This window comes from Protomyctophum bolini (assembly GCF_963924005.1).
Source record: "Protomyctophum bolini genome assembly, chromosome: 3".
In the NCBI taxonomy this organism is placed as follows: Eukaryota; Metazoa; Chordata; class Actinopteri; order Myctophiformes; family Myctophidae; genus Protomyctophum; species Protomyctophum bolini.
The window spans coordinates 9,091,268-9,103,903 of record NC_137864.1 but is presented as its reverse complement, the minus strand read 5'-3'; the positions used below and the strand labels follow the sequence as shown (position 1 = coordinate 9,103,903).

Sequence of the window (12,636 nt, the reverse complement as noted above, 5' to 3'; positions counted from 1 at the left end):
CAGTTCTGACATTCCATATGTTGATCTTCCCCATCCGTCCTTCGTCTTCGATGTCTCCCTTTTGACTGATACATGTCCATTCAAGAGGCCCGGAAATTAAGGCCTGGTCCTACCTGGGCCCTCATCAAACTCCCCTGTTTGTTCAGTTCCCTTGCTAGTTTGTCACTTTATGTCAGTAGTGTTCAGCTCCTCGTGTATCCATGATTTAACTCCTAGTGTATTCCTGATATATGTACTTCAACCCTTGCATTGAAGCTCATCTGCCTGTGCCTATCTGTCTGCAATTGGGTCCTAAAAGCTCCTGCCTTTGCACTGTCACACTGACACTCTTATGATTATAGTTGTAGTAAACCCTACCACAAGATGGCAGAATATACCGTGACACATCAGCAACAGGAAATTAAGCTTCCACAAACTGTAGCCTACATTGGTTAACAGTCTGGTCAAAGTGCCATTAAGTATAGGATTGATTGGTTAACAGGGCAGAAGCAGGGCTTGTCCTGTGTGTGTTTGCGTGCGTGCGCGTGTGCGTGTGTGTTTCCAAGTGGCCACACACATCTAAACTCATAGAAGTACATTTTCCAGTCAGACACGTTTGAGGGTCTGGTCTGTCTTTTGGAATTACATCATATGACAGACAAGTAGGCTATACAGTATGGGTTTGTTTGGCTTTCGCAATAACGCATGTGGCATCCAAGTCTAAACAAACATTAAAAGGGGCCCTCACACAAATGTGATTTTGCCGGGCAGTTTTCTGTGAATCTAATGCTGTTTGCGAGCGCGCGTGGCAGAGGAATCCATGTGGGCCGGTTAAAAAAAAAAGCCCCCAACCTTGGTGGGCATAGAAACGTCTCTGCTTTTGCATGTGATGTGACAAGACAATGCACTTTTCATTTCATTTTATTCCTCCTACAAAGATGCCATTCCCTGGCCTTGATCTCAAATGGTCAAATTAATATTTGATTAAGGAATATAATATGCCTTTTGTATAGGAGGGCATAGTGACGCGTTCGGTAGGATTTTGGCTTATTTGGGAGCCATCTTCATGCCTATACATGTAGGCTAGTAGGATGCTATGGTACTTGGCTGCCAGTCTGTAGTTCTCAAGTTTGCTTGTCAGTGACGCTGGTGTGTACACTGTCAGTACACCATCTTCCATCTCTCCTATCTTTGACTTGTCACAACTCTTCTACTCTACGGCTCTGGATTGACGGCGGTATTATTATTATAATTCGCTGTATAAAATGTTCCGGTGTTCTGATCCCCTCCCCTCACGTCAAAACACTTCTCAATGTTTACATCTTATACTTGATGAGAAGACATGTGGACAAATCCTTATGTGAGAGGGACGAGTGATGTGATCAGTCAAGTCATGTGTAAATAAATAATCTGTCTCTGTATGCGATCTGACCATTATTATTTTGATTACACTGTCATGCAGACAGACAGATGGCATACAGACAGATTATTTATTTATATATAGAGATGCACATACTGTATGGAATCAAATGGTCGGATCGGCAGTGTGAGGGCCGCAAATATACAACATATAAGAGATAATTTAAAAAAAAGTGAGTTGATCTTTATTCTCCTACTGGAAGGCAAGCTTATGGAAAGGAATTGTTGTTAGCATTGCCCTCAGCAGAGATCTGGAGATAACGGATTGTTCTGCTCGTATAAAAGAGACACAATCAATCATCAGATGGATTTTCCTGCAGCAAGTAAAGTACACATCACAACTCTGATATGAAATGGCAATAACAGTAGGAGAATGTGTTTGTAATCAATCATTAAATGAACCAACTCAAGTGCTCAAATAATGAACAACAACTGTGATAAAGCTGAAATGCAATTCCTGGTAGTGCTGTCTAATTACCTGAGCGTGGCATTTTAAGCAGCCCTAGGTAAACCATGCCATTTCCCAGCCAATTTCATTTGCACATTGCATAGGCCAAGGAAATGGAAATGAAGCATTGTGCACAATAAGCTATTGTTAACACTGGTGGACTAAACACAATAAAAGGGCATTGTGAGTCTTACAATGATAAAACAAAGGTCATCTTCTGAATATGAAGAAAGCAATGTCAACATGTGCCTGTTGCTCAGCCTCTTACCAGTTTGCACTTTCACATTCTAACAAGCAATTTCCACATGATATGATATGATATGATATGATATGATATGATATGATATGATATGATATGATATGATGTGATATGATATGATATGATATGATATGATATGATACTTTATTGTCAGTTCACACTGAAATGTGTCTTGCGACGCAGCAGCCAAGTATGCAGAACACATACATACATACATACACTGTATACACACATTTGACATAGCCTATAGCACAAAGGAAAAAAACAATATTACATACATAAAGACATGAAGACAAGAGCATGTCCACCGCCTATAGATTACCCCATGGCTATACTATATACAACTCCTGATTAAGCCACAATAATAATAATATACATTTATAATATACATTAATAGCAAGTGTGTGGTGAAAATACACGTTTCTGTACTCAATATTCTTTATGATCATTATGTATACATGTACAAGTATACTTTCCATCTTTTAGGTGAATGAGTAAATGTAACTACTATATGTCTATATATATATATCGTGGAGAGAGAGAGAGAGAGAGAGAGAGAGAGAGAGAGAGAGAGAGAGAGAGAGAGAGAGAGAAGCATGTCAGATAGGGCATAACTGACGGGCGGATGGACGGACGAACAGAACAGACAGACGGAGATAAAAGAGATAGACTGAATGATCAAATGCAAGCGGAGGAGTAAACAGAATAGAGTACAAGGCTGCTGCAGCAGCAGAGAGATCTCTCTGTCCCAAGGTGACTGATGTAATCGGTGAATAATCTGTAAAGGTTCGGTTTTGAACCAACTCTTTTTCTTTTATCTGCCTCACAATAGCGGACTTACAAAAGGAAGTTGATACTGCTGGACCTTCAATGTTTTGACGAAGACTCTCCCCAATTATGTTATAGCGCACACACACACACACACACACACGCACTCGCAGTTGCTACATAGTGGGGACGTATGACTAGAACCTCCCATGTGGGAACACCCCTTTCTAGACATGGTACGCCTGTGAAAAAAATCAGGCTTGATCAGAAAAAAATCAGGAACAAGAATCTGACATTAAATTAGTAATATTCAATACTTTTTCCCCCAGACATGACTGGGTCCTCCCATTTGGGGACTTGTCAGATATTGTTATTTTTGTGGGGACACCATAACACACTTTCAGAATTTAACATCTTGGTGGGGACACCATAACACACTTTCAGATCTTAACATCTTTGTGGGTACACCATAACACACTTTCAGATCTTAATTTTTGTGGGGACACCATAACACACTTTCGGATCTTAACATCTTTGTGGGTACACCATAGTGGGGACACCTTAACACACTATCAGATCTTAACATCTTTGTGGGTACACCATAACACACTTTCAGATCTTAACATCTTTGTGGGTACACCATAACAGTTTCAGATGTTACCAACGTTATGGATATTCAACTGTCATAGACCTCCCTCTATGGTTTGCGATATCTGGGGTCCCCTTGCCAACCAAGAACTTGAAAAATGGAACAAACACCAAACCGAAACTGCACACATAACTCTGCAAATCCATTCTCTGCACCCAAAGAAAAACAACAAACAGTTCTCTCTGCCTACAAAGCAACAAGGGTGCCAATATTTGGTTCTATTGTGAATCAGCAACCTTTCATAGGCGGAAATCCCTACCTTCCCAAGTTAATCCAGCTCCACTGTCTACCTACATTTTGGATTTCAATCATATTTGCACATATCAGGTCCTTGTGCTAAACCCCTTACTCCTTTTTTTTACTATTTTGAAAAACATGAAGATCAAGACACTGACCTCGGATAGCCATACATGGAGAAGACTAGATCTGCATATATGCCGGCCAGCAACTCTACATCTGACCTCAAACCCTTAGATCTCCATATATGGAGCTGACCTGTTCTGACATGTTTATTCATCCCCACTCATACTTCCTCTTCGATGTCTCCCTGTCCATTCAAACTCTAGATGGGAAGTTATTATACTCGATGCTTCGCTTTTGCTATTTTAGTCCTCTGGCTGTCATACACACGTGTGATGTGAGCAGCTGATTGAATGCTCAATGGCATCTTTATGTAATTACTAAGGTAATAAGTGATTGGTACTTACTTACGTGCCTTTGACACTTGACACTTATTCTGATTCTTATTCTGAATATGAAGTGGCTGGGTAAATAGTAAATACATGGTACTAAATTGTATTCCCTTATAGTCTCCACCAGGCCGGAATGCATGACCGAGACTGTTTTGCACCCTGTCCGCCCATCCAGGTTATATTCACTAAACAAAACGGGTCTTTCAGATTTGTCATATTCCATCCTCATTGGCTAAGATTGGCTTCCAGCCCACTATAACCTGTCATTGATCTGGCCTGTACTCAAGGATTCAAACCTGGGTCTCAAATCCAAATGGATTTCCCTGTGATTCAAGGGAGATAGTTACATTTTAAGGTATTAGGCTGAGGTTGTGAGACAACAGCTACACTTGGAGCATGCCTACTGGAAGAAATACAACAATGTGGGAACACAGCACCAAGATGTGTGTACTGTTGTGATAGAAGGCTAGAGAATGGATTACAACCACCCTATGGACCACTAGCACTGCGTATGTAAACAGATCTGCTACCTTTAAACACATTTCAAATCTACTTAAATCATTGAGGAAAGATGCAGCTTTGTCAAAAAGATTGCGGATGAGGACCCAAATGCAGGCGACAGTAGGCAGAGCAATAAACTTAGAAGGATTTATTAATCAAACTGAGGTTCTTCCATAAACAGGGCAAAGAAGGCATGACAAAACACAGAAACCATACAGGAACTCACACCACAGGGAACTACGAAACAACAAGAACAATATGCAAACACAGGACTTAAATACACACAGGATAACAGGTCACAGGTGGAACCAAAATACAATAAACATTAGGATAGGCTGGGGGACTAAAATGACACAGGTGGAAACACTGACAAATTACAAGGCAGGAACACTAGGCACAAATACTACAAAAAGAAACAAACCAACAGTCAGGAACACATGAGCAAATACATACAAAACATACTGAAATCAGTGAAATGACAGAAATACATCCAGAAGTCCAATATCAAATAAGGACAGTCAAAGTTCACAGTCCGAGGAGCGGACTGCGACATAAACTTAACGCAGGCACATAGGCAACAATTAAACTGAGGCTAAAGCGTAGCAGCATAGATATAGGGGTTCCAATTTAATGGAGCTAGATACTGAGAAGATACTACTAGACATGATACTGAGAAGATACTAGACAAGATACTACTGACATGATTCTGCTGACAAGATACTGACATGTTACTAGACATGATATATACAATGAATGTCAATGATACTGACATTATACTGACCATGATATTGACATGATACGAGACAACTGACAACCTGTTACAGCACAGTAGTGTTCCTCCCAACCTCTCCGTCAGTGGCTTCTCCTCTCCTCACGAGGTCAAGCACAGGTATCATGTTTTTTAACACTAGAAGGTCTGAAATAAAATCAGCTAAAGTTGCATGTGCTTAAATTCACATTTAGATTTTTTTTCAGATGTCAAGATTTTCTGAGATGATAGAATGGTGATGGATGATGATGCTCTTCTGAAAGCTTCATGGGCAAAGATAATCAACTTAAAAATAATTTAAAAAACGGTCAAAATTACCTCTCAGACCTTCTAGTGTTAAGGAATCTATACAGACTTGTAATGTCCCAGGCAAACGTGACTGTGACAGGTGTCTGGAATCAGAGCCAGCCCTTACAAAGAGAGATTGGAAAGCTATAAAATTTTATGTCCATAACAAAATTACATCCCTAAAGAAGAAGATGTAGAAAACTTTACGGCTGCATTCACACTGTTAAAGTGCCTCTCCACGGCTTCTTTCTCTTCTGGTTCCCATTTCCGAGCTAAAAGAGAAATGAATAACAGATTAGTGTATTATAAGGTAATCGTTTTAGCCTAAAAGCTACAATTATTTCTACCACTGACTATAGATCCGGATTTGGCCATTTTAGTCATGTTACTGTGTTTAACAACTGATTTTGTAATTAATCACCATGTTCCGATTAATAGCTGCCAAAATTAGTACAGTAGGAAAACTGAGCACCCAGTGCTAAGGAAGCTACCAGAGGACACGCACCTGTTGTACCTCTCAAATTGATAAATATGACAGCTGTAAAGTGGATAGTTTAACACGAGCACGAAAAGAACCTCCAGGATATAACATTAAACAAACTGACAAAATGTTAGCCTTTAAGAAACAAAGTAATGTTGAACAGGGATAACGAGCCCCCGCCAGTTAATCACAAAAAAACCCCAACCAAACGCTATTTTGTACTTTGACAGACAGACCCAGCCAGGGACCCAGGGACACAAAGCTGTTGCACCACTCAAAATATCCTTACCTCTTTTTGGCTCCTTCTGTCCGGCTCCTGCTGGTGCCGACCCACTCCGTTTAGCAACTGTGGAATGACAAGTAGAACATTCTGTTAAGTGCCACAGGTAGGCTAGGTAAAGCTACAGGCGTTGATTCTCCTAAGGTACTCTGGTGCAAAATGACACATGCCACAGACTGACCGACAAAGCCACTTGTACGCTAGGACCTGGCTGAGGGAAAATAAAAGTAAAACCCTGTCCAATATCCTTACCTCCTGTTGGCTCCGTCTCCCCATCTTGCGCGGATCCACTCAGGTCAGCAACTATAGAATGACAAGTCAAATATTATGTAACTAGATGTGCTAGAGATGATCGTGTCTGCTGTCTCTCCCTGTAATATCTGTGTGTCAATTACAAATGGCGACAGTTGTTAAAGGTTTGGCTGCCTCCAAGCTAATGACTGTGAGAACCAGACAACTGGCAGGAACAGTTTATAGTTTAAACAGTTTAGGATAGGCAGATAGAGTTGGGGTGCTGTAAAGGTGCAACAAGATGTGGAGATGTAATGATTAAAGCACATACCTTCCGTAATCTCCTCAAATGTGTCCTGACTGGCCTCAAGAGCGGCGTCCCCCTCAAGCGCGTCCTCCTCAGCATAGGCCTCTTCATTTTCGGATTTGGATGACAGAACGTACTCCCCCTCTGCCGATAAAAGTTAATGTGACGGTGATAGTGATTGGTTTGAGGATGTGGCCACAGAGTGTGACACCATAGAGAGACCTGTCCAACTTTCGAGAGACAGGGAAGTGGTAGTAACACCCAAAACGCTTGCGTGTAGTAACACCCAAAACGCTGTCCTTAAAGCCTCTGTGATTATTCCTGCTGTCGGAAAAAAAGCCGATGGATCTCGGAAATACAGTAAACGTCACTTCTGTGTCTTTTGTGAGATGCCAATGTTGAAATTGTCAAGGCATTTGGAGACTGTTCACCGCAAGGAGTTTGAGGTTGTAAAGGCATTCAGCTTTCCGAAGAATTCAAAAGAAAGGCGACTACATATAGATCTACTCCGAAACAGAGGCAACTTCGCACACAATATCGAAGTCTTAAAAACAGGCACAGCGACACTGGTCGCAAGCAAGCAGCCAAAACAAGATTTGACTGCCCAAGAGTACATGCATTGTGTCTACTGCCAAGGGTTGATGACCAGATCTGCACTGTGGAGACACATGAAGAACTGCAAATTTATCAAACCAGACGTAAAGCGACAACCTGGAAAAAAGAGAGTTCAAATGTTGTGTGCGTTTGCTGAACCCATCCCCGATGGGGTGTCCACTGATGTCTGGGATGTCTTGAGTAGAATGAAACAGGATCAAATCGCAGATGCAGCCAAAAAAGACTGGTGTATTCTCGAGTTGGCTAAGTCCCTCTACAAGAAGCACGGATCCGACCCCGCAAAATATGACTACATCCGGCAAAAGTTGAGGGAGCTGGGGAGACTTGTTGTTCATGGAAGTGACATCACACCACTGAAGAGTATCAAAGAGTACATCCTTCCAAAGAACTTTGAGCTCACAGTGAAGGCAGTGAAACACACTGCACAAAAAGAGACGAGAAAAGAGAAATCTATCAGTCTTCCAGTGAAACTTGGATTCAGCCTCAAGAAAATCGCTATGCTTCTGGAGAGTCGTGCTCTCATTCAAGGTGACAAAAAGGCAGCGGAAGAAGCACAAAACTTCCAAAGGATCTACCACGCAAAATGGAATGAGGAGATTTCCAATAAATGTCAGGAGACCCTGTTGGAGGGAAAGTTGAATAACCCTCTGGTCCTGCCTCTGACAGAAGATGTCAAAAAGTTACACGACTTCCTGCAGGAGAAGCAGCACCAGTACATTGAGGACCTCAAGTCTACGTCGTCGATGGAGAACTGGAAGAAACTGTCCAAGGTCACTCAAGCTCTGGTTCTGCTTTTCAACCGTCGCAGACAAGGGAAGACGAACAAAGTTCAGCTCACATCATTCTTGTCAAGAGACAAATCATCCACTCATGAGGACATCAACTACGCTCTCTCTGAGTTTGAGATAAAGCTGTGCAGTCACTTCTCCAGAATTGAAACTAGAGGAAAGAATGGCAGGATGGTGCCCATTCTCCTAAGTCCGTCAATGTTGGAATCACTTGTCTGTCTCTGTGAATGCAGAAAGGAATGTGGCGTCCTCGACGATAACCGCTATCTATTCGCCGTACCAGGCGCCATGTCTTTCTATCGCTCGAGTGCTCTTCTCCGAGAGTACAGCAATCTGTGTGGCCTCAAGAATCCACAGGCAATTACATCTACCAAACTGCGGAAACATTTGGCAACTCTGTCCACAGTTCTGAACCTTAGGGAAACTGAGATGGGGCAGCTAGCTGATTTCATGGGACACAGCATCAGAGTACATAGCAAGTTTTATAGGTTACCAGAGAAGACCCTTCAGCTCGCGAGGATCAGCAAGGTGCTGATTGCCATGGAGCAGGGACGAGTTGGTGATCTCCAAGGGAAGAACCTGGACGAAATCCACATTGATCCAAATGGTATGGAGTTTCTGCTGTATTAACCCCTTTTGGTGTTGTATCCATTATGCTATACTTTAGCTGTTGAAAAATAGCAGATGTACAAGCTCATAGTGCTGCTGTGAAAAGCTATGAGCTTGTGTGTGTGTGTATATATATATATATGCCATTTTATAAAATTCTTGAAAATGTGGCTCAAATCTTTGAATATATATTCTTTCAGAGCAAACGTTTAACCCTAGCGCTGTATTTTATACCCTCTTGTTTCCGACAGCAGGAATAATCACAGAGGCTCTAAGGACAGCGTTTTGGGTGTTACTACACCCAAGCGTTTTGGGTGTTACTACCACTTCCCTGTCTCTCGAAAGTTGGACGTTCTGTCATCCAAAGAAGACTGATCGGTGTCCAAATCTTCATCTGATAAATCTTGGGGCAGGCTGGGGGGAAGACTATTGTGCTGTAACAGGTTGTCAGTTGTCTCGTTGTCAAGGGAGACGGGCACAGGACTGGGCGGGCGCAGAGGAGGTGGAGGCCAGAGAGAAGAGGCTACTGGAGGGCATGGGGGCAGCGTCATCCAGCCAGTTGAGCGGCGACTTGCTGGTCGAATGATCTACAGGGAAGAGAGGACAAGAGCAAAGATTAGTATAGGAATAATGATATAATAATAATAATAATGATATCATAACACTATGAACACAATCCCTGTTACCTTCGTGAGGAGAGGAGAAGCCACTGACGGAGAGGTTGGGAGAACACTACTGTGCTGTAACAGGTTGTCAGTTGTCTCGTTGTCAAGGGAGACGGGCACAGGACTGGGCGGGCGCAGAGGAGGTGGAGGCCAGAGAGAAGAGGCTACTGGAGGGCATGGGGGCAGCGTCATCCAGCCAGTTGAGCGGCGACTTGCTGGTCGAATGATCTACAGGGAAGAGAGGACAAGAGCAAAGATTAGTATAGGAATAATGATATAATAATAATAATAATGATATCATAACACTATGAACACAATCCCTGTTACCTTCGTGAGGAGAGGAGAAGCCACTGACGGAGAGGTTGGGAGAACACTACTGTGCTGTAACAGGTTGTCAGTTGTCTCGTTGTCAAGGGAGACGGGCACAGGACTGGGCGGGCGCAGAGGAGGTGGAGGCCAGAGCCGCAGACATGGGTTTCACCTTCTGCAAGAGAGGACAAGAGATCCAGTATAAGTCATTTTACACTTGGTCGCATGCTGAAAATAGCAGATCTACAATCTCACAATACGTCACAGCGCGACACGTGAACTTGTAGATCTGCCATTTTCAGCAAGTATAAAATCAGCCATTATGACGCCACCAAGGCCTGCCAAAAAACATTTAGTCGACTAAATAAACTGTTGATATAGTAGACTAGAAATCGCATGACATTTAGTCGACTGCAATTAGACTAAACATTCCAGGTAACTAAAATGTGACTAAAACTAAATGAAAACTACTCAAGAGACTTTTCACATCCTACCCGGTTTGCATTTAACCACCTCCGCAACAGTCCGTCCATCTTGCTAGTACTTCTACTCCAACATTAAACTGAAAAACAAAACACACACAGTCACCCCCACATACTCCTACTCCACTTTATAAGACTTCTCCACTTCGTATAAACTTTATAAGAACAGGATTATTTGTTGGGCAGTAAACACTCCAAGGAGCTGTGTGTGACATCACCTTCATGCGGAAGCTAATTTAGCTAAGATAGGTATACGTCAGGGGTGGGCAATTATTTTTCCCAAGGGGCCAAATGAGAAACAGAAAATATTTTGGAGGGCCGGGCCAAAAGGCTGAACTTAATTATGCATAATATCAAATTTATTTCTATATAAATAGCAGTAAATGGCATTGTTTGGCAAAGCAATGGTAAACTAAATGTGAAACATTTGACCCAAATTATAGGCAGAGTGACTATTTTACATCATGATGATGTACAATAAGATCACCCCTCACTTCACATGGGTGTGATTTTTTTACTTTCTACTTTCTACGTTTCCTTTCCCAGTTGAAAACTATGTTTTTGTTTAAGTTACAAGTCCTGTAAATACTAGCATTTTCTTTTAACAATGAGAACATTAGAGGTAGCTCTCTTAATAGTTCCATTCAGAGGACACTGGAGGTGCCACTTTCACAACCCATGGTGCGCTGCTTACTATCGAGAGATGAGTGTTAAGTCACAACCATTAAACAATAACGTTCTGAAAACAATAATAAGCCAACCAGTAATGGTATTGTTGAGACTTGGCAGCCTGGCAGGCGCTGTATGTTGATGTGTGCACGTTCGTTCTGCCAGATTTACTTTGTGGTACAACGGTGTCGATCGACTCGTGTGCCGAAAACAGACGATCCACAAGCTCACGGCGCACCGCCCAAGCTTTCTGAACTTCAGAAGCATGCAACATTCTGGGCGCAACAACGCCATACGGCAGCATCTTAACTTTATTGGCGAGGCGGGTTAAATAAAGCAATGAAGCATAATGGGATTTAACTTGTCCTCCTGCAAGGGAGTTTGGTAATCAAAGCATGCGCCTAAATAAAAGCGATGCTTTTACCCATAAGGTAATTAGAAAGTATGTTTTATTTTCGGATTATCAAGTAATCTTTCACGGGCCGTACAATGCCCAGGCGTTCATATCCATTAGCACTGGTTAGCTGTAGGGATGTTGCACACATGCCTAAAATTGCTCTTATTTGCGCCGCCCAGCTTGTCACACTTCAGGCTGCATGAACAGCGCTCTGGCTCTGTTTTCTGCCCCCTCAATGTCCCCGTTCTCTGTTGTATTTCAATGGCTAGTTGGCGACAAGCCTACAACGGTAGCGTTGCAGTAGTCAAAACGTAAGCGAGTGACAGGCTGACAGCGAGACGAGATTAACACATGTCGATCGTATCAATGCAGAGACCTACATTATTAAATCCATTATTGGCCATTTGGCCTGGAGGGAGAACGTTTACAGCCGCTGTCGCTTCCTCCTCAACCTCCTCCTCGAGTCCCCACACTGGCACGGTAGTTACGGCTATCAAGTTAGCCATGTGCTATCGATGTTTGAGGGTTTTCTCGTCAGCGAAATGTCAACAAACAGAACACGTACGGTGACATGCATGCTGATCTTCCTTAATAATAAAAAAAGGCTTAGCCCATGCGTCCAGTGGCTTTATAGGTATAACTTGCTCAGATCTGGACTGGATTTATTTATGTTTTGGACTAGGTACTGTAGACGCGCAGATGCGATGCGTTGTTTATTGATGATTAAGCCTACAACAATTTATTTATATTGTTAAATGTTGCTTTTTAGTTTGTCTTTTAAAAAGGAGCATATATAAATGTATACCATTCGTCTACCAACTTTAATTATAAACAAGAAGGTGGCCGCACATTCTATAATGCGTTTTACAACATCTTACAAACAATTCAAAGCTATTGTGAAGCTGAATAAAAATCACTTTTACCTGGAAGCGGTTGTCACTGGCAGCATTCTCCAGGGCCATGACGGAGAATGAGCCTATGAAAAAAATAAAGGAAGTCAGTCACTGGAATAACAATTTTCTTCTCGTGCA

General features: G+C 42.3%; 1 protein-coding gene and 1 long non-coding RNA gene across 2 annotated transcripts; both read right to left on the bottom strand.

Moving 5' to 3' along the window:
• Window positions 1-4,943: 4,943 nt before the first annotated feature.
• On the bottom strand, window positions 4,944-7,580 carry LOC308312682. The gene is made up of 4 exons (XR_013963800.1): window positions 7,096-7,580; window positions 6,786-6,836; window positions 6,543-6,599; window positions 4,944-6,044 (listed from the first exon to the last, which is right to left on the bottom strand). It is a non-coding gene; the product is annotated as an uncharacterized lncRNA (long non-coding RNA).
• Window positions 7,581-9,403: 1,823 nt separating this feature from the next.
• Window positions 9,404-10,224, bottom strand: LOC308312076 (uncharacterized protein; the record flags this gene model as incomplete). Its single annotated transcript, XM_080758888.1, has 3 exons — window positions 10,076-10,224; window positions 9,770-9,976; window positions 9,404-9,670 (listed from the first exon to the last, which is right to left on the bottom strand). Exons 2-3 carry the CDS (start codon window positions 9,938-9,940, stop codon window positions 9,404-9,406), a joined length of 438 nt encoding a protein of 145 aa, XP_080615014.1. The 5' UTR covers window positions 9,941-9,976; window positions 10,076-10,224.
• Between the last annotated feature and the right edge of the window lie 2,412 nt (window positions 10,225-12,636).